This window comes from Gobio gobio (assembly GCF_949357685.1).
Source record: "Gobio gobio genome assembly, chromosome: 8".
Classification (NCBI taxonomy): domain Eukaryota; kingdom Metazoa; phylum Chordata; class Actinopteri; order Cypriniformes; family Gobionidae; genus Gobio; species Gobio gobio.
In genome coordinates, this window is record NC_137114.1 from 13,620,394 (window position 1) to 13,644,439 (window position 24,046).

General features: G+C 36.7%; 1 protein-coding gene across 4 annotated transcripts in view; it reads left to right on the plus strand.

Moving 5' to 3' along the window:
* Positions 1-24,046, plus strand: part of atg16l2 (ATG16 autophagy related 16-like 2) — a 63,433-nt gene that overhangs the window by 35,349 nt on the left and 4,038 nt on the right. For 3 of the 4 annotated variants that reach the window (XM_079824646.1, XM_079824648.1, XM_079824649.1), the window contains 3 exons: positions 9,056-9,205; positions 10,525-10,572; positions 17,981-18,082. In XM_079824646.1, the coding sequence (XP_079680772.1) occupies positions 9,056-9,205; positions 10,525-10,572; positions 17,981-18,082 (300 nt within the window). The remainder of the gene's footprint in view (positions 1-9,055; positions 9,206-10,524; positions 10,573-17,980; positions 18,083-24,046) is intronic. The other variant, XM_079824647.1, reaches the window with a different exon arrangement.

Below are 24,046 nucleotides of genomic sequence, written 5' to 3' on the forward strand. Positions count from 1 at the left end.
CATCGCCATATAAGGGCTTTCCGCACAACCTTTTCTTTACAGCCTTTCGCCACTCTCGTCTAAACACGCTCTCGCCAGATCCTCAAGCAATGCCAAGTGTGTCCTTCTCAAAAACAGTTCAAACGCAATGAAAACCTTTTATACAGACCCAGATTACAGAGCTCTCATTAGCCAGCTGTACATACGAGTAAATCTGCGTTATTCAGAGAAACCTTGCAGCTAAAGCTATAGTGCAGCTTTTTTTATACTGTATATGATGAAATATATTTATGAAATCGAATTGTATTAGTTTTATAATATAATTATAGTCGTATTAAGAAGAAATGCAACTTCTTAACACGTATTTAAGGCCACACAGAGAAAGTGCATTTGCGTACATGAGGTTTCAGTTTTTCCGTAAATTTCGTAAATCATGATTTATTCGTGAAAGTGTTTGTACGCAGTTTTCACACAAATTTATGAATGCTTCGTGATTGAGACCCATTGTTTATTTAACGTATTTGCTGACAAGTCCTCTCCTTTTCTCATAACGCCATAGTAGTGTGACTTTGAAAGCACATCAACAATGCAATCGAGCGGCGCTATGTGACTCAACATGACAAAACCACATTGCTCATTATAATCAGTGGTCTACTCTGAAAGTGACGTGACGTCTAGTCATAACATAGCAAAACATTACAGGAGACAAACTTGTCCACAACAACAAATAATACTCAGAATGATAAAAACACATGCAAGCCAAGAATAGAGCTACCGTTTTGGAAGAGTAACGCAAAACTAATGTTGTTTTTGAGATTTTGCTGGAAAGAAATGATCCAAAATACATTTTAAGTGTTTATTTTATTACACTTTATAAATTTGCTTCTGTAGATTTTTATTAAGGTACATATCTCTCTCAAAAGAGTTTCTCCTGCACTGAGCCAAAAATCTCCACTTCAGCAGCACTTACACCAAACTTTACAGTTTTATTCATATCCTGAAGCAGGTTTCTTCATATATCATTCACCTGATTTATACAACACATTATTCCTAAAAACACTATTTCATGATTTATGAAGTAAATCCCCAAATCCCTCTGTAAAAAGTCCTAAATGTCAGTAAAATAAAACTAGATTTTTGAACCTGGCTTTATCCAATGTTCTGGAAAAGTCTGCAAAATTTGTGTGTATTTTTATTGAAATTTGCATATTTAAACATAACATTTCAGAAAATCTTAATGTACTGTGATTATTCAACTGGGTAAGGTGATATCTAATTTTTACCCGTTGTGTCTTGCCTTAAACAACAACAGAAAACAGGTGTCTGATTCATTACAGTGATGCCGTAACACCCGCTTACATCATTCGCTACTAAATATTAATGTTGTTGCATAAATCTTATGTCACGCTGGAGCTGGTCAGGTTTTCTTGAATAAGGCTGCTTTGAAAATCACCTCGTTGCGGTCAAAGCGCCCCCTGTAATAATACAGCGCATTTGTTGCGTAACCCTCGTTATTCAGCGTCTCAGTGGGTTTTCGACTGCTCGGGTTGGATGAGAGATGTAAAATAATACCACCAAGGATGTCGGTCCAGCAAAGTTCTGCTCTCACAAAGCCTCACGGCGAGCGTAATTCACAAATCTTACAATATAGATGACGCCACAGAGGTAGCAAAAGAGCCATTATTTACACCATGTCTCAGTCCTTGACATCTCTCATTCACTCCCAGCAACCACAGCTTTCAGCTGCCAAGGAGCCGACGGCTCGCTTGTCTCCTAGCAACCGTCAGCCCACATAATTGTCTCTCCTCTCATCTTGTTGTAATGGGATTTGTGCTATATTATGACATTTGCGTTTTTCTGCATGCAATGCTTTGACCCTTTTCGAATCTTTTGGAGAGAAGAGTTACATTCAAGTGGCAATTTAATGACAGACATTTTCACTAAACATCTCTTGTATAATATGCATGCACACATGCTGGCTTTACAAGATCGCATGCCACTTTAAGAGGCAATAAACACTAATGCGTGTCTCTGCAATTGAAATTCAAATCATTGTCTTGTGCAACGCTCTGAAAGACGAGGCTCCTCTGCTTTACAGATTGACACCCCAGACTTCTTGTATGGTAAATGCTTTGAGATTCCAAATCTCTTTCCTTGTCCTTGTCCAGATGATAACTTGTTAGAATATAAAAGGAAAGAGCAGACTATGTCCTCGGGCTGCACATCTACAGTCGCCTCTCTTGTCTTATTAAGTCCATCACTCATAGTGTAATGAGACAAACTATCATGACATCAGTCTGCCTAAACTTAATGGAGAGCCGCAGTTGTCAGATTTCAGACTTTCAGATGCGCCTTCAGCATCATGGTGCTTAATCTGTCCTAATATGTGATACGCAAATAATATGAGGCCAGATGGCAATGACAACTTGTGCCGAACAGGGAACGCTGTGGTGTCTTTTTAAAAGACACGAATCCCATGTTTTTGTGTTGATTCCTTTTGCAAATTAGCTATTAGAACATAAAATTAACATAACATGAAGTCGGTCGTTTTAAAAACTTCTTTAAGTTTCTGTAATTTACGTTTAAATATAATCATTTCACATGGAATCTCCTAATGAATGCAGAAACAACATAAACACTGTATATTTTAAATATTTGTTTAATTTCATCTTTTTACTAAGCACCATGAATATGAAGGCCAGTATCACTTTAGAGTAATGGTCCGTCATGAATAAGTAACTATGCAGGAAGTAATGCAGGACTAATGAGTAGTACTACATCAACACTTGAGCTACTACTATTGACTAATATCGAAACAAGCTGATTAGTAAATCTGATCAATTTTAGGAGATAGTTCCTTGTTAAGTAATCAATAATTACTTCTTGAGATTAGCGTCATTTATATGAACTAACTGACAGATTATAAAGAACATTATTGTGTGTCTGAGACTTAATCAATCATTACTTTGTGCTCTGAATAAAGTCATAAAATGCATCGCTAGTTACTCAAGTGTTACCTAGTCACTATGCAGGATTTACTGGTGATCTGGACCATTATTTTAAGGTGCCCTAGAATGGAAAACTGTATTTACCTTGGCATAGTTGAATAATAAGAGCTCTGTACATGGAACTGACATACCATGAGCCTCAAACACCACTGTTTCCTCCTTCATATTTAAATCTCGTGCTTGAAAAAGACCACTGAAAAAACGGGCGAATACACACATAACACCGGCTGTGACGTAACAGTCGGGATCATTAATATTTACGCCTCCCCAAATTTGCATATAGCCTACCAGCCCATGTTCAAGGCCAGGCAGTTTTAACGTGGACCTGCACGGCCGAATCAACAGAACTTCTGCAGGTATTGTGAAGATGAGGACAATATAGTGAAAACAGCAGATTGTGGATATAAATGTTATGTTCTAGGCTGTTCAGGGGATGTGAACACTTTTCATAGCTTTCCCACATAACAGAACTGTCAACAGGCATGGTTGATGTTTATCTATAACCGGATACCGCAACGATTTAATTCAAAGTTGTTCGTTTGCTTTGACTAGAGTCAATTTCGTTAACGAAAATATGACAAAAAATGTTCATTGAGACCTTTTTTTCCATGACTAAGACGAGATGAAATGAGACACACATCCTTAAACTTTTTATTGTGACTGTATAAACATGCAATATCGTTGAGGAAAAAAGACGAGACTAAAATGTATTTTAAAAAATAAAAACTTGAACAAAAAGCACTCTTTGGTTTTGTCGGGGGTGGGAAAGAGGAGCGTTCGAGTGTTCGTTCTCGCGGGTTGCCAGATTTCAGTAATTTAAATCCGCCCAATCAGAGCTTTTCTGTTAAAACAGCACTTGTTCTATCCGGTGTTTTACTTAAAAAGTGCAATCTGGCAACCAAGCGGATGATCTGAAAACACCAATAAACAAGTAAGCTGCATTTCAGCAATCGCCATTTGAGATTTTCTGCTTAGTGTCTTTCAGTCGGTTCAGTTCTGTCACGACTCACGAGCCGCTTGTGCTATTGTGTTTGCTGAATAACTGCACTTGTGTGAGCTACTGAAATTAGCCAATCAGAGCAGAGCTCAACATTATTATTCATGACCCTTCCAAATAAGGCAAAAATGGACCATTTCATTCTAGGGACAAATCCTAGGGTTGTAAATGGACCTTTAAAACTGTATATGGAGTATTTTTGCCCCTTACCAAAGCCACATACCTTCTATGTAGATATCAGAGAACAATTTAAAATATTGTATCAATGCATCCTAGGGCACCTTTAAAAATAATGGTCCAGAACACTAGTAGTTTCTGAATAGTGACTAGATAATAGTGATGTTCGGTTCTTGAATGAATCGTTCTTTTGAGCCGGTTCATTAATCGAACTGAATCGAACTTTAGTTCCCGGTTGATGACGCAAGGCGCAAAAGCTGAAGTAGCACGTCCAACTAAAAAAGAACCGAATGAGCCGGTTCAACCAGCTGTGTAAGTTGGCAGAGGATTACTGAGGAACATTGAGTTAGCGACCAAGTCTGAGGCATGTAGACTACTGGAAATACTAAAATAAAATGTTTTATGAAAACCTGGAAAAAGCTTTCTGTCGAGAGATTTAAATACATTTTACAGTAGTTTATTGTGCATGCAGATTATATTTTAAGTTGTTAAGCGAAATGTATAAGTTTATAAGACTGGTTTATTCTGTCTATATAGGCTACTTTAGACATGTAACACATCCGCGTTTGTTGATCAGTGCCTGTAATGTGTGCAGGAATGTGTCCACGAATCCGACGTGAAGGATAAATGAAACTGAACACAAACACCGTTAACTTAAAGCTACACTTTGTGATATTTTCCCCCATCTAGCGGTTAAAAGCTATATGACCATCCAGTGAATATTAGTTTCTCTTCCTCTCAATTCCGATTTCGTTTTAACTCCTACGGTGGCCGATTTAGTCCAAGATTAATATGGCTTCCAGTTCGACCTCGTCCACATTCGACACGGTGCCATCGAGTGTTAAAACGCCAAAGGCGAAGCTGGAATTTACGGGTATGTCCCTCTTTGGCTAATGTACTTTCAAGATGGAGGAGCAACATGGCGACCCGTATTCGAACCCCTCACCCGTATGTATTTTCAATGGCATATTATAAACTTACGAGAATACTTTATTACTTGAAAGAAGTAAATATACATTAATGAGCACATATATTTTTGAAAGAACTAAGTGTTTTTAGCTAAGAACAAACTAAAAAAGTTACACAGTGTAGCTTTAAGTGAATGAAAGGCAATAATCAGCAAAATTCACTCACGCAAATAACTTTATTCGATTGGTTCAATATGCATCGACACAGATTACTTTATTTGAATGTTTCCTTGATATGACACTGAGAAATGCATAAAAAAGTGACATCATTGCATGATGACGTCAGGAACCTATGATTCGGCTTTTTGAACCGGTTCATTGAGCCGAACTGTCCGAAAAGAACCGGTTCGCGGAAATGAATCAGACTTTGCATCACTTCTAGGTAACACTTGAGTATTTCGTGATGCATTTTATGGCCATGTTAAGAGTAAAAACTATTCAATTGCTTACATCTCAGACACGTTAATGTTGTGATTAGTAACTAATTAGTATATATATATTTTTTATAATTAGTCAGCGACTGGGTTGCAGAGACATGGAGAAAGAGAATCTGCTTGCAGCTGTTTAACTTTCTTTTCCAAGAACGTAAAGAAACGAAACACTCAGGGATACGCCAAGAACAGAACAACCAAGCATACAGCGACGCCGACAGGACAAAACACAGGGCTTAAATAGACAGAGAACTGAACAGGACAAATCACATAAATAGACAGAGAACTGAGGAGCTAATTGACTAGACACACCTGAACAGAACTAACAGTCAACTTGAAAGCATAGAGACAAACAGGGAGAGAATGGAGGAGAACCGAACCAATTAATAGACTGGAAGATTAACTAGGAAATACAAACATGAACTGGGGCCCGTTCTTCGTACGTCGCTAACTCAGTGAGCTGGATTTGATTGTTGACGTTTTGGCGTGATTTTGGATTGTTTGGCTCTTCGACGCTCATCCTGGACTTGCTGTCATAGCAACAGATCCGTAAGCTTGGGAGCAGCTTATTTCATGAAAACAGGATTAGATTGCATCTTGAGGTGATACTTAAAATCTGTCCCAGCCACTGCTACTTTATTACAAGAGTTCTTTACTGAACCAGGGGCAATAATACTAATACTAATAATAATAATAATAATAATATAAAAATGTATTTGAAAATAATGTTATAATATTGTGTATAATACTATAGACACAGCCACTTGATTGAGACATTTATTTGTGATGGAATAATTACTTTATAATGTTATCGAAGTCTTACACACATGTACAGTTACTCTGAGCCGTGCATTAATTTGAGTGATGACGGATATTATGGGATGGGTTGATGCAGCGCAGGAGATGCAGAGAACTTGATCTTGACCCTTAAGAAACTTAACTTAATTAATACTGTCTTGTAACAAATCTGCTTCAAATAAAATTCAAAATTAAATGAATTGCTAATTACAACATTGACATAAAAATGTAAAGGGTGTACAAATACTATAAAATCGTGAATATAAATAATTGGGAATAATGTTGAAAAAAAAAACAGTGCATATTTAATATTTTTATGTTGGTTTGGTCATTTGGCTGTTTCCTCATAAAGGTTCAGAAATTTGTGTTTTTAATTTTTTTAATTTGTCAAGGTTTTTGCCAGGTGTTTTTTTTTAATTATATGAAGTCATTACGTTGCTGTCTTGACACCAGCCAATCGCTGCATTGCTGATCGTGGTTTATAGTATTGATGCATCTGCCCTCTTCAGGGAACACAAGAACGCGCAGTAATCTCAGATAACTCAATCCAGATATTTTAATCCAATCCGCAAATTTGTTTGAAGAACCAAATTAGCCAGAGATCAATTATCATGATTAGAAGATCTGGGATCTGTCGAATCATCTCGGATGTATTAAGCGACGTACGAAGAACGAACCCCTGGACACAGAGAAACGGATCAAAACAAACTCTAAACATGAACAAATAAACCAAACGCGTGACAGATACTGTTGCTTCTAATGATGCTTTTTTACTAGAGATAGAATGAGTAATTATAAACATTTTACATTTACAGTATAGTCGAAAGCCAAGCCTAAACTGAAAATTATGAGATTGTTTTTATTTGTCATTAATTAACAATTACAGAACATCAAAAATATCATAACTTTTAATTTAAGTGAAAAGAAAATAGCTGCTTTACGAATTGAAAAAAGATGCTGCGTTATGCTGTCTTCACGTGCTATCAGAATGATCATAAATACGAGTTTCATAGGTTAAAATTGCACATGAATGCCCTCTTATGTATTGTTTGCTAACGGGAAGTTAGGAAATAATTTTGATACACAAATTCCTGAGATGGCCATAAACTTTAAACATGGTGGCGGGGAGAACTACTGCTGTGGCAGGTATGATTTATTCGTTTTTCTACCACAGCTAGATCGTCTTGTCATTTAATGTAGTGCATATTTACACGTTTTATATACAGTGAAAATAGCCTGACATTACAGAATCAGCAGCAAGCCAAGTAAATATAATAAACCTGGTGTCCTCCATTATTCCTGTTCATTCTGACGACTTGAAGGCAACAAGCTCGTAATCATGACTTCTGAAGTGGGAATTATGACATTTCTGATAGCACAGGAAGGCAGCATTAATTGCGTTTTTTTAACGTCAAATAGTATGGAAGCTGGTTTTCGCCACTGAATAAAAAAGAACTAATGTAATTGGGTATACTAAATTTTTCAACTAAACATCGAAATACATCTAAATAATAAACTAAATTAACCATTTAAACTAAATTACTGATCAAATTATTGATCTAAAGCCCACACTGTCACTGTATGATACTTTAAATTTTTCCAGAATGGCTATACAACTGAATAAAATTATGCTGCATTATTTTCCTGTTTAACACTGTAAAGCTGCTTTGAAACAATCTACATTGTTAAAAGCGCTATATAAATAAAGTTGACTTGACTTGACTTGACTATTTTTTTTAATCTGACAAATCGCGAGTTATAAAGTCAGAATTGAGAGTCAATCTTTTTTTCCTCAGAATTGGACTTTATTACTTGCAATTATGAGAAAAGAAGTCAGAATTGTGAGATTTTCCCCCGGTTTCACAGGCAAGGTTTAAGGCTAGTCCCAGACTAAAATACATGTTTGAGCTGAAAAGCAACTTGCACTGATACATCTTCAAATATGTCAGTGCCATTGTTTTGTCTCAAGATGCACACCATTAATGTTCTTTGAAGGCACATTTATAAAAGCTACTTAAATGCCCTAATTGAACTAAGGCCTAATCCTGGATTAATCTAAGCCCTGACTGTGAAACAAGTCAAAATTGTGAGATAAAAAATTGCAATTATCTTTAAAATTTTTATTCCGTGGCTGAATCTTACAGAACATTAAAAATATAACAAATTTTTATTTGAAGGCATAAGCTACTTATTTTTAAAATGTGAAACCGCAAATGGTAATATATGGAAATAATAATGGAAATAAATGCAATATTTTTCCAGCCCTAAATACATACAAGTACAGTTCTCCTCATAAGTTTACATACCCTGCAGAATATGCATTAAGAGTCGGTGGATGTAACTAAACTTTTTGAATTGGGTGATCAGGGTAAATTGTACTTGCTTGTCAAGGGTATGTCAACTTTTGAACTGATTCATTTGTGTGAATTCAGTTATTATTGATTTATAATTTATGTGATACAATTTATTCAGGTCATTAATAAAAAATAACATGCAATATGTATGATCCCTAATATTGATATTATTAACATCATGCATATTCTGGAAGTGGTATGCTTACTTATGAGCTGAACTATAATCAAATAAATGGTTATAAAACAATAATTTAATTATGTTGACCTGTTTTAATGATATATTACACCAAAATACACCGGCAAAATGAAATCTGGTTGATGAGTCCATGTCTGTATTCCATAGGGCAGCGACGTGCACACAGGAAGTGCCTCTTCAAGGCAGAGGGACGTCATTGGACCTCTGCCCTAACCACAGGCAGTTGCTCAGCTGCTCCAGGGACGACATCTTGCAGCTGGTTGACCTGAGAAAGAGTAACGACAGGGTGGCCTTCAGGTAGAAACACACATCTGAGATGAGGTTATGCACGGGTGGCAGTGTATTTTTGTAACTGCCTACCACACACAGAACCAATGTTTTTTTTTTTTTCAGGGTTAAAAATTAACTAAAAATAGGACTAAATTACATTTTAAAATATATTAAAAAAGAAAACAGTTATTTTAAATTGGAATAATATTTCATATTACAGTTTTTGATCAAAAAAAATATTTTCAACAGTAGTGTATATATGATAATATTATGAAATGACTTCTAAAAACAGATGAACAAATTCAGCTTTTGTAATGAATTACAATGAGAATGATTTTGATCTTTTTAAATAATGGACTTAGAAACTATCTTCTTTTTTTAAGGCAATGCAATTACTTTGAAATAGGCTCAGAATGTTTACTGGTTTTTGGTTTACTGGTTATTTAAAGCATCAATGAATATTCAGTACTCTGGTACAATTGGCTTGCTCAGTTGGGGACACTAAATATTCAACTATATTACTGATCAGCTCATTTAAATTATCATAAAGTCATAATAGTGAGATAAAATGTTGAAAATATGATTTTAAAAGTCATAATAGTGAGATAAAATGTCAAGAATATGACATGCTAAGTCATAATTATAAGATAAAATGTTGAAAATATGATTTTAAAAGTCCTCATTATTAGATAAAATGTCAAAAATATGACATGCTAAGTCATTGTGAGATGAACAGTTGAAATACAAATTAAAAATTTTGTATTTAAAGTAAAAATTATGACTTAAAAATCTAAAATATGATTATAAGTCCTAATTATGAGATAAAAAGCTGAAATTTGATTTTTTAAAAAGTCTAAATAATGACCAAAACACACTTTTTTTATGCGCTTTTAATCTTTTGATTCACACATAATATTTACATTATTGTTTTCATTTTGTGCAATATTTTTTTTTACATGCGTTTTTACATTTTGAAATCCGTTTTTACAACAGAAATTAATCAATCAAAAACTTACTTTAGCTTTTCATCTAAAACAAAATGAATTTCCTATCTTCACTGTAAAGCTGCTTTGAAGCAATCTGTGTTGTGAAAAGCGCTATAGAAATAAAGGTGACTTGATTTGACTTGACAACTGTGGCTGCCACAGTCCTTTCAGCATTATCTTTTGTTTTAAAGCAAGTCAACATGCAATTACAAGGATACTAGTTATATATACAGAACATGGCCCGAAGCATCTAAAAAAATAATAATATTCAGCTGAATGAGCTTTATTCGTGATTTGCTTTGTTGTTCAATTTACAGAATACAGAATACAGTCTTTTTTTGCTTGTATCTGTTGTTTCAGGGCAGAGGGCTTCAAATGTGGAAGTGACAGCACCAAGGCCATCTTCAGGTGAGTGAAATCAAACGGGACAAAATGAGCCGTCGCTAGCCATCCATCAATATGGAGTTTGCAGACCACTGTCTGCACAGTAATAGAACATGTATGTGCTACGTCTCATTCGAGATGGCATGCGTTGTGATGCTTACAACCCCTGAAACGTACCGCTGTGCTGTTGAGTGCTTCTGGCATCTACACAACCCTGACTTTTTTTCTTAGTCTTTGGAGAGCTCATGCGAATTTACACTTAGATGGAAAATCCAATCCTGTTACTGTAATGAACTGGGAAAGACTCTGACCCTCTGAGTAAAGATAGCAAGTGGGATGGATTTCATTTATTACTCTTGTCACTTTCTAGTTTCAGCAGGAGTCGCATCTTAATTTGTCTCAGGGAAAAATCTGGATTTGTTGTGGTGTTGCATAATTTTTTCAAGTGAATCTCACAAAACCTGTGCAAGTCATATTTCACCTCAAAATGAAAATTAAAAAATATATACATTTTATAAGACTTTTTTTACATGAAAATTAAGCCTATTTTACTATAATTATTGTAATCTAAGATAAAAATATATAATTGTATTAATTATATTATTATTTAATTACACTACAGTTCACACATTTGGGGTTATATATATATATATATATGTGTATATATATATATATATATATATATATATATATATATATATATATATATATATATATATATATATATACATATATATATATATATATATATAACCCCAAATGTTTGTGTATATTTGTGTTTTTTGATTAAAAAAATACAATAAAACAGTAATATTGTGAAATATTATTACAATTTAAAATGACTGGTTTCTGTTTGAACATTTTAGAATGTAATTTATTTCTTTGGTACAAAGCTGAATTTTCGGCATTATTACTTCTACTTATTAGTCTTCAGTGTCACATGATCCTTCATTCTAATATGCTGATTTGCTGCTCAATAAACATTTCTTCTTATTATAAATGTTGAAAACAGTTGTGCTGTGGTTGTCAAAGTGATTATGACAGACACTTCCTTCAAAGGCTGGGGTGTAGTCCTAAACGGCTGCTCTACTCAAGGTCACTAGAGAGGTCATCATCTCTCGTGGCACATAAATTGCCAGGAGTTCTAGAGAGGGTTCGGCAGGACGGAGTGCATCTACTCCTAGTAGCCCCCTTCTTGCTGGCCCAAGTGTGATTTACAGACCTAATATCTCTCCTGGACGGCTCTTCTTGGGAGATTCCTTTAAGGAGGGACCTCTGTCGAAAGTCAGGGGCACAATCTATCACCCCCGGACATGTGAAAACTGTGGGTTTGGCCCCTGAGTGAGAACAATTCTGAGTTTGTTGAGACCATAATAAACTTTAGAGCTCCCTCCACAAGATAACTTTACACCTAAAAGTAGAGAGTATTCACTTTATGTTGCAGAGAACAGTTGGACCCAGTTAACTGCCCTGTGGCTTCAGTGCTGGAGTTCCTTCAAGATTGCTTCCACGCTTAAGGACTACATGATAGCCATAGCTGCCTTCCACACACCATCTGTCTTTGGGGAAGACGCCACTTAACTTGTTTCCTTCATGGCACTTTGAGGTTGAGGCCTGCAGCTCATGTAAGAGTTCTGACCTGGGATCTGGCTGTGGTTCTTGAAGGGTTGTCCCTGGCATGCTTTGAGCCCTTGGACTCCGTTTTGAAGAAGTTCCTCACTCTAAAGATGGATTTTCTCTTGGCTATTACTTCCCTTAAGAGGGTAGGAGACTAGCAGGTCCTGTCAGTTGCCTCCTCCTGCCAAGAATTTGCACCGGAAAGGTGTTACGTGCCTAAGGTACCAACAAACATAGCACATTCAACCATTTTGCAGGCCTTTCATCCTCCTCCTTTCATGTCGGCGGACCAAGATAAGCTTAATTTGCTGTGCCCAGTTAGGGCCCTTGAGACTTAAGTTTACAGACTACTCAGTTAACTCAGGTGGGGTTCCTCAGTTTCTAAGCAGACAATCAGTAAATTGTTGAGGCTATCTTTACAGCTTACAAGGTGTGTGACCTGCCTTTTCCTTTGGTTGTGAGAGCCCACTCTAGCAAGATTATGGCGGCTTCGAAAGTTTTACTGTCAGGAGTTTCCCTCCAAGAAGTGTGTGATGCTACAGGCTGGTCTTCCCTGCACACATTTATCAGGTTTTATAGCCTGGACCTGGACTATACACCACGGTCTCAAGTGTGCACAGAGAGTTTCACATTAGGAAAGACATTTGTCAGTATGCCGCAGTGTATGACGAAATTTGTTCTCCATAGCATTGTCATCAGACGCAGCTTATTAGCCTATAAAAAACACAGTTTATCTTTCCATAAGATAATGTGTAACTGCCATAGTAACATCCAACTCAATCACTTGCATTTACCCATCTTATGCACTTTATCCACTCATTGTGTTAATTTAGTAGTTGTTAGTTGTTGGTTAATAAAACCCATTTTATTACACTTGTCTTCCTTGTGTTGGTAATATAGTAAAGAGGCCTTACAAGTTAACAATATCTCACAAATCCTTCAGATTGGTCAGATGACAATTTATACAATTCCTATTTATTCAAAAAATCTTTGACTGTTCTTTACTGTCAAGGTGAAATTCCTGGCTGGTGCCCTATAATATAGGAAGGAATCATCTGACACTCTCACACTCAACTTAATTGATGCGAGAACAGACTCACAATATTAATTTAGTGCCCAAAAAGACCAAATCCTTACATTTATGGTGCCCATTTCAAGCATAAATCATTACAATGGCTAAGAAACAGAAGCCATGATAGCTGTGGCCTCAGGATGTGCCCCCTCAGTGAAGAGATTATGGCGCCACTATATCGGGCCTTATCTCTTCCTCAAAGCCCTTCAGGGACTGCTTACCCCGCCACCTCTGGTGTTACCGGGGGTGACAGTCTCCGGCAGGATTTCTGTCCAATCTCCACTCAGCATGGCTATCGGTGTGTGGCGTCCGACTTCATGACTATGCTGAACAGCATGACTATGCTGGTCCACCAGCTATACCAACACTATACCAACTCTTAACCAGTATAAATTAGCCTGGACTTCATGTTAGCTTATGCTGGATTTTTCAGCAGGGTTTGCCCCCTCAAGGAAGTTGGGCACTCCTTTATCAACAAATTCTCTCTTAACAAAGTTTGCTGGTTTCCTGCCAGCGTGCTGTTTCAGGGCCCGAACCAATAAACCCCCTCACGAATCGAAATCAAGAAACTGATTCCTCTTTCACTACATTTGGCAGCGTGGGATTCCTGGGGTTTTAACAATAAAAAAGGTAACAGAAATTTTACTTTCTTCGTTTTAATTTCAATTGTGTGCTCCCCACTATGGTGAAGCACGAGCAGGTTCCATTATTGAAACAGAAGTTACATATCTTTTAGTAAAAGGGGCCATAGAACATATTCCCCTTTCTTTGAATTTCTGTCCAGCAATGCTAAAGACTGTTGGGTCTTATGGTAGCAGTCACCAACATGATACCTTTGGGGCTGCTGTGCAGTTCTTGCTAAAAAGCAGGTTCCACCCGTTGAAGATAAAGGTAACACGCAGAGGCCTTCGCCGGTTCCCACTGGGTGCATGTTGTCATCGCAAGACAGTGACTACTATGTCTCCCTTAGAGGTTGAGGTGCCATTCTGGATGGTCACCCAGCCCAAGGGGTTTTTGCACATTAATTGCTTAGTGATGAAGGCTGTATTTCTGGCTCTCAGGTACTTTCTCCCAGACCTGAGGGGCTACCACGTGTTGGTGCGGACAGAACGTCAGGAGGATCTTCCATAAATCAACAGGGCGGACTGCATTTGTGTCCCCCGTTTAGGTTGGTGCAGCAGATCCTGCTCTGTTCTCAAAGCAGACTGCTATCCCTGAGGGTAGTCAACATTTCAGTACTTCCAAATGTGGGAACAGCCATCCTGTTGAGGCTGAGGTCCGGAGAATGGAGACTCCATCCCAAGGTGGTGGAATTAATTTGGCAGAGGTTCGACAGAGCGGAAGCCTCAGAAGAGAAGACCCACTGTCCCCTCTGGTTTGCCCCAACACCTCCAGCACCATAAGGGCTGGAATGCCATGGTGGAGACGTGGTCTCTGCTTGGGAGATCCATGATATTTCACCCCTGCCCCAAGATGTGGAAGCTGTGGGTCTGGCCCCTGAGGGGTACCAGCTCATAAATTCCAGTCTCTAGGATGGTTAAGACCACCCTAAATGCTAAAGCTCCCTCCACTAGGAAACTTTATGCCCTGAAGTGGCATCTCTTTGAGTCAAGGTATGCACCACCGTACAGAGCCAGGACTGCCCAGTTGTTTCAGTGCTGGAGTTCTTGCAGGAGCGCCTCTCAGCGGTGTTATCCCCTTCTACTTTTGTAAGTGTTCATGGCTGCTATTTCTGCTTACCACTACCACATAGATGGAGCTTCTGTGGGGAGGCATACCCTTATATATCGTTTCCTTTGTGGTGCCAGATGGCTAAGGCCTATCTGCAGATTGCAAGTTCATTCCATGTATCTTTCCATAGTCCTGGGAGGATTATCATAGACCCCCTTTGAGGCCTTACAGTTGGCCTCAGAAAAGTTTCTGACTCTCAAGGTAGCTCTTTTACTCTCGTTAACTTTGCTTAAAAGGGTAGGAGATTTAGCAGTCCTGCCTAGAATTCGCCCTGGACTGGTTATAGTTATATTGCACCTGAGGCCAAGATAAATTTCAAAGGTGCCGTTTTCAACCATCCATCCTATTGTCCTTCAAGCTTTTTCTTCTTTGCCGTTTGACTTGCCGGAGCAAAGAAGGCTTCATCTTTTGTGTCCAGTAGGGGCTTTGAGGATTTACGTTGACCGCTCAGGCTTGTTGCGCAGTTACTGGTCTGCTTTCGAGGCCAAGAGGGCTACCTCTTGGGAGGTGTCCTAAATTATGTGTCTCTATATCTGTGGGACAGACAGTGGCTTCGTCCCCAGGTAACAGGACCCACTCCGTAGAAAAGGAGTGTGTGTCTCTTGGGACTTTTATTTATTGTTTGTTTGTGTTGTGGCAGGCTGGCCCTTTCCACACACATTTATGATGGTGCTATTGAATTGATTTGACCCCAGGCTTGAGTCCCTCTGGGTTATTCAGTTCCTTTAGGTCAAAGGGTTTGTGCTTGTGCATACTTCACATCCTTATGGGTCATGCATTTTCCGTAGTATGTCTAATAAAAGGACAAAACCACACAAAAAATTACAAAAACTTTGAAATTAAACTGAAAAAATGTAAATAAAATTTAAAATATTAACAAAAACTATAAAAGTATATCAGTGATACTAAAATACACTAATACAACAGACACAAATTTTTCAAATAAATTTTATCTATAGGGATTCAAATAATTAATGAATAAAGTAATAATTAATAAAAAGAGTACTGCAATGTAAAAATGCTTTGCTTTTTTCGATATATTGATATAAAATGAAATATATTTAAATTTTATTGCAAAATATTGAAACGTAAACACATAAAATTTGTTTTAGAGTGTAAGGAGACTCCTGCAACGAGTGGACACTTGCAATAGAGCATTTTGATCCCAAATTCCATATCCATGGTAACAGCGACTTCACTGATTGGTGGATCTGTCTTTAGAATTATGGCTAGTGTAGTTCTTCAATTATGCAAAGGAGAAATCACACTGGCTTGCAGCTCCTCCAGAAGCTACAAATCAGGTTTTCTCTGGATTTATTTTTACATCTGAAACCTAACTGTTTATATTTCACATTCTTTATGCAAAATATGATTTATTATTTTGCTCTTTAGATTGCAACAATTGCCAAAATTGTTGTGTTCTTCTAGCCTAAAAATGGTATGCTCTGTTACAGATGTATTTTCGATAATCCTAGAGCTTTTGCAGCCTCTTTCCTCATGCACAGCCTGACCCTGCAATTTTCTCAGCATTGTTAGAAAGTAAATGCAACACGATCCATATGATGTGAGATGAGATGAGTCTTTTTAGCACCTCCCCGCATAGACATATACACACTGTTTCCATGGAGACAGTAAGGCCAGAACGCACTGTGGCTTTTTTATGGCTAGATCTGGCACCAACATTTGAAAGGGGAGCGAGAGCCACAAGCAGGAACATAATAGTCACTTTATCATCAACACCTTCACCCTGCAACATTTTCCCCTTGTGCCAGGCATATAACTCAACATCTTCCCCATTGGCCAACACTTTTCTGTTAGGCTGCCCATTGCCATTAGAAAACAGTGTATTTCACTCAAGCTAATTGTTGCAAAAAGCATATCTAACTATACTGAAAATGTTTTAAAGTTGTTACTTTAAGTACCGACTTCAGTACCAAGTTCATATTGAAATTTTAAAAAAATGTGACGATACCAGCATTTCCCTCTTGCATTTTGAGTGCTGTTGAACGGATTGTTAAAATACCTCTGATTGGCCAATGTATTAACGCACTCAACAACATATTTCTCTGTGATTGGCTACAATAATCAATGCTTCAAAAGCGTGTTGTAATTAGATGCTGATTCCTGAGAGAAACACACGTTTTAGAAGCGTCGATCATTGTAGCCAATCACAAGACATATATGTTGAGCATGTGAACGGCCAATCAGAGGTCTTTAAGAATCTGTTCAGCAAAATTCTAGAGGGAAATGTTGGTATCGTCACATTTTTTAAATTTCAACTACTTCCGATTTCGTTATTTCAAGATCGCCTGTCAAGTGCATTCTTTGCATTCTTGGAATTGAGAAACAGCCCTAGAACTAGCCAATCAGAAATGTTCTTCGCTGGTTAGTATTTTTGTGCTTTTGGGATTGGCTGACATGTCTTTGGAGGGCAGGGCTTTGGAGAGAAGGTGGTGTAGTGCAGTCTAGCAGAAGTTAGCTAAGCTGAAGTCGCTTACAGTACCTTTTTGAAGTCCATTGATTCATTTCAGATTCAGTGTTGTGGAATAGAGTAAAAGCGTTGAAAATTGTGTCCAGATGGTTATTGGCTACAGTTTATGGCTCTTACATAGGCAGCTATATTCTAAGACATCATTCTGTCTGAAATGGAGCCTCAACTGATTTGAAACACTCTACATTGGACTCAACTAATTCTCATAGATTCTGTCCACCATCTTATTTATTATTATTATTATTTTTTGTATTGTTATCACACACTCTGTCTAATTCGATATGTCTAATTTGTCTAAAACTAAACTAAAAAAGCTACTATGCCTTAAAGTGCAGTCTTGGAAAGAGTTTCACTTGGTCTAGGAACAGACTTTGGATATGTATAGGTTCCTGACATTTCAGTGAATTTGATATCAGATCACTTGCCTGAGGGATCTATACGACAAGAGAGAATAATTTCCAGAGTAATGTGAATCAGTCTGTAGTCATCAGTCTCAATTGTGTGTTTTCTCTCTCCTTCAGTCCAGATGGCAGTTTCCTGGCAGCTGGCTCTGCGGATGGTGCCGTGTACATATGGAATGTGAACACAGGAAACCTAGAAAAACGGCTTCCAGACATGCACAGGTAACTCAGAGAGGGACCACCACGGTCAACTAATCAACAATACTTTTTTTTTTTTTTAAAGAGTATTGTTGACGAACTTTGATCGTAACTTCTGTCATTACCAACATAGTTCACTGAGTCAGAAACCAAAGTTTCCCCAAACCTTAGTCCCAACGAACATTCACAAACAGCATTGCAATATTGTGTGGTTCGAAATTCAGCTCTAGACCTGTGGTTAGAAACATAGTTTCTTGTTAGTATGACATCTAGACTTAGATCATGCTCTTGAGTAAAATAAGCAAACTAATGTGGTACAATCTATACATGTCATTCCATATACTTTATATATATATATATATATATATATATATATATATATATATATATATATATATATATATATATATATATATATATATATATATATAATATATATATATATATATATATATATATAATATAATATATATATATATATATATATATAATATAATATAATATAATATAATATAATATATATATATATATATATATATATATATATATATATATATATATATATATATATATATATATATATATATATATATATATATATATATATATATATATATATATATATATACACCGATCAGGCATAACATTATGACCACCTTCCTAATATTGTGTTGGTCCCGTTTTTGCTGCCAAAACAGCCCTGATCCGTCGAGGCATGGACTCCACTAGACCCCTGAAGGTGTGCTGTGGTATCTGGCACAAAAATGTTCTGTCCTGTAATTTGTGAGGTGGATCCTCCATGGATCGGACTTGTTGGTTCAGCACATTCCACAGGTGCTTGATAATTGAGAACCAGCCTTCGCCCACGTGCATCAATCCTTCCTTGGAGCACTTTTGATAGAGACTGACCACTGCAGACCGGGAACACCCCACAAGAGCTGCAGTTTTGGAGATGTTCGGACCCAGTCGTCTAACCATCACAATTTGGCCCTTGTCAAACTCGCTCAAATCCTTACGCTTGCCCATTTTCCTGCTTCTAACAAATCAACTTTGAGGACAAAATGTTCACTTGCTGCCTAATAAATCCCACCCACTAACAGGTGCTGTGATGAAGACATAATCAGTTTTATTCACTTCACGTTCATAATTTTATGCCTGATCTGATCGGTGTGTGTATATATATATATATATATATATATATATATATATATATATTAGCAATTAATTACTTGATGTCATTGATGACTGTTCTTTACTGTTGAACCATGTGGTTTGAATGCCGGTTGTTAATATATTATTATGCATAAAGTTTCACCAGCGATGCATGGTATTTAAGGTGCAGCCACAATTACCAAGCTTGGCAAAATTTCCCAGGCAAATTAGTCATACAGGCGAAAAAGTTCCCCATGCAGATTTTGCTCATGTTCAAGTTGGTCATGTGAATTCGCTGTTCTGACCAATATAAAGCTGCTTGATTTGAAAGTGACTTGAGAGTGAGTTGTGCTTTATACATCGCTTACACTATTGACAATTGACAAGGGTGGGGTTTTTTTTTCGTCTGTGAAATTTAGCGAGTTACACCATAGTACAAGATTAGTTTTTCTTCTTTATTTTTGGTAAGTCACTCTAAAAAAAGCTGTCATTGTCAAAATTTGTAATCATGGCTAAATGATCCCTAAAGTGTGACAGGTTTTAAAGAAAGATTTTTCTGCAAATATGAACTTAAATGTCTGTCTGTTCCTCACACATAGCTATATCTTGGTATTTAGTATGGTTTTAGAAACATTAGAATACAAACTTTAGTTGTATAGACCACTTTTACTGTGGTTTTTGTGTCAATAATTCAACTTTTTATGGGATGTGGTGAATTATCTCTATTAACAAGGTACCCGCGGGATCTTAAAAAGTCTTAAATGTCTTTAAATTTCAAAATCAAAATTCTAGGCTTTAAAAAGCCTTAAATTCGCTGAAGTATTGAGTTCTAGGTCTTAAATAATTTAAGATTTATTAATTAATTTTCCTACGTCCATGTAACGCTACCTCTTGCTCATTGAGTGTGTGTGTGTGTGTGTGTGTGTTGTTGTTCGTTCTTTCGCTAGTCCAACTATAGTTCGCTGTTTTACAACTACAAATGAGACCAACATGCATCTTATATTGCATCCAATCAGCTTTCATGATATTGGGGCGAGGCTCATTTGGATTGTACCACAGACACATCTAACATATTTTATTCTTCAGCTTCAGTTCTCCAGTTCTTCCAGTTCACGCGATCGTGAAAGCGAATCTTTCTTACTTGCCATCTCGCATAATGACCAAATAAAATTATGATATTCCCGATAGCACTAAAAAGCGATGTCAACCCCGAACTGATTCGCTACTGCCACACGGACCGATGTCAGACTGGCTGCGGATTCTTTGCCGCCTGTCAGCGCTCGCGCGAGTGTACTACCGAATGTGTGCATTACTGTAGGTCTTAATATGAGGCGCCACGCAGGATTTAAATCAAACTTCGCTTATCAATACATACATAACACACGTGCATATACACCTATAAATTACTCGCATATACATGTATACTATTGGATGTTCAAAATACATATATGAAATACACGTGCACACTAATATGAAATCCACACCAATACATATTATGTTAGTAATGAATGCATACACACTTGTGAATAACTTGCATATACATATAAACTTGACGCACGCATAGACCTATAAATACTCGCATATACATATAAACTTCCATGCATATACACCTATAAACACTCGCACATACATATAAACTCGATGCGCGCATACACATCCATAAAACACTCGCGCACACATACAAAATAAAACATGGATGCATGCTTTTGTTGTGTATATATGTATATGCGAGTGATTTCATATGTAGATGTGCGTGAACTTTTCAGTGCAAACGGAAGGCATTTCAGTGTAAAAGGAAGTCATTTCAGTGTAAAAGGAAGTCATTTCAGTGTAAAAGGAAGTCATTTGTGTGTACTCGGAAGTAACCTGCCTATTTACCGCATTTGCAACTTTGCAATCATGGAGAGGGATCGTGCTACAACTGAACCAATTGGCATTTTGCGAAATGTGCTTGCTTTGCCCACTATTATTATAAGATCAATTGCTAATTCAGTTGAATCGAATGTGTCGCCTTCTGCTCAACTGCAGTCAGAATCAGAAACTGAATTGCGCACTTTGTTTCTCACACACGCATTTCAACCTGCTCAAACGCCACACCTTGTATTTCTCACGCAGAGAAATTTCCAGGATAATGCCCACCAAATTGCGCTGCTATTAGAGAGGAATCAAGTGAGTTCCACATAGAGTTCAGAAGTCCCTGCCTCGCACCAGCCAATCAAATAAAAAATACAGCTACCGAACAGCCAATCAGAAAATAGCATTGCTGTATCCGGGTAAGATTTAGATATTCCCGCAACAACAACAACGTTTACATTCTGCCACCTACTGGTGGTTTAGTTTAGTGTTTTCTTTCCAACATTTCTTAATTGTATATTCAAAAATATTCTTACTTTTATATTCAAAAATATTTAAAACAATCTCATAACATTTTTCAGTGTAAATGATTTAATTTAAGTGTCTTATTTATAGATCAAATTTAAGAATATAAAATGAAAGCTGGATCATAGCCTATATTTAATAAGATGATGGGAAAATGCACTTCATAAAAAGGTAAAAATATCATAGATATGCAGATTTAAATATCTCAAAGCTGATTGAACACTGGTGAGACTATTGCTTCAGAATAAATTATATTTACAACACAGTAAATTCTGAAAAGAAATATTTCAAATTATTATGGATTATTAATTTGCCTCTTCCCTGACATATTTCTTGGAAATAGAGAAATGCAAGAATTAATACTATGCACACACACACACACACACACACACACACACACACACACACACACACACACACACACACACACACACACACACACACAGAAATGTTAAATTAAATAAAAAAATATATCATTATTTATTTATTTATACAAATTAGTGTCATTTTTCAGATCAGAACCTCGTCCCCACCCAAACCCCTGCTGCCGTCGCCAAAATCTCACTCTGAACTCAGTTCAAAACGTACTCAGGCAGTACGTTTTGGGAGTTCATTTTTAGTCCATCTCTGCAAAACGGACTTCAGGATGGACTAAAATGAACTCCCAAAACGTACTGCCAGATTCTGGAAGATGAATTCTTCAAACAGTGGTACTAGAGGATGTGGTGCTGGTCCTTCAAGAGTCACTCTCAACCTATAAAACCTATAAAGCCTATAAAAAAGCAGGCTTCATGTATTTTACAACACTTCAGCTTATGATTCTTATCTAGTGGGGGTCATTTTTTAGGATTCTTTACCTAACTGAAGTCTCTGAGATCCTGAGAAATGGTGGCGCTGGAGACTAAAGGGTTCCTGATGGTTTCACCCTTAATTCTTCACCTTAACTCTTAATTCTTTTGCAGTTAACAGGTGTCTTTTCTTCACCACCTGTTTTTGTCAGATCCTGCTGACCCAACGAGCATTTCACTGTCCAATGGTCATGCCTTAACTGCAATGTCTAGTATTGCATTAGTATTGCATCCTTCTCATGGGCATTTAATACTTTTTGACTTTTCAGTCTGAGTTAAATCTCTTTTTTGGCTCAATTTATCTGTAAAAGAAAACATGCCTAATAATTCTGCACACCTGAATATAAGGTGATTTTCATTTCCAGCCTTCATGAACAATTATATATCACTTATACATTATTAAATACTAAATCAATAGTAGTTATTAGGATTACTGTGGTTTGGAATTGATCAAATGTGCCTGGAAAAAAAATATGATCATAAAATCAACGTGCCTAATAATTCTGCACTCCCTGTATATGCAATTTATTCACAAGTGTGTATGCATTCATTACTGACATAATATGTATTGGTGTGGATTTCATATTAGTGTGCACGTGTACTTCATATATGTATTTTGAACATCCAATAGTATACATGTATATGCGAGTAATTTATAGGTGTATATGCACGTGTGTTATGTATGTATGGATAAGCGAAGTTTGATTTAAATCCTACGTGGCGCCTCATATCTTAAAGTGAAAGCAACCCAATATAGCTTAGCCTATACCCACTCCTGTCTATGTAGTTCATATTAATCAAACAACAACACCGGGGAAAAACAAACAGTATCCTACCTAAACTAAAGCACTGTTTGTATCTGTATATGTAAGTTGTATTTATTTGTCCTATTGTCAAACCAGATTCATGCATTTTCTTTGTTTTATTGCCATGTGTGTCTATTGTGCATCTGACATAATGATATGGTAAATGTGGCATCCTAATTATGAAAAAAAAAACATGCACATTTCTGAAAATTTTGATCTCACAAAAAATTATTATATATATATGCATACATGCAGACACACACACACTCACACTCTCACTCTACCGGTCAAAAGTTTGAGAATGGTATTTAAAGAATTCTCTTCTGCTCACCAAGGCTGCATTTATTAACTTTTTTTATATTTGAATATGCAGTTTATTTCTGTGATTCAAAGCTGAATTTTCAGCATCATTACTCCAGACTTTAGAGTCACATAATCCTTCAAAAATCTTTTTTTTACTTTCTATTTCAGATAAATGCTGTTCTTTAGAACTTTCTATTCATCAAAGAACCCAATAAAAAAAGTTTTACACAACTGTTTTCAACACTGATAATAATCATAAATGTTTGTTGATCATCAAATCCTCATATGAGAATGATTAGTAAAGGGTCATGTGACACTGAAGACTGGCGTAATGATGATAAATTCAGCTTTGATCACATGAATAAATGACACTTTACTATATATTCACATAGAGAAAAGTCACAACAGAACTGTCACAATATTACAGATTTTTTGTATTTTTAATAACATAAATGCAGCATTGGTGAGCAGAAGAGACTTCTGTAAAAACATTAAAAAGT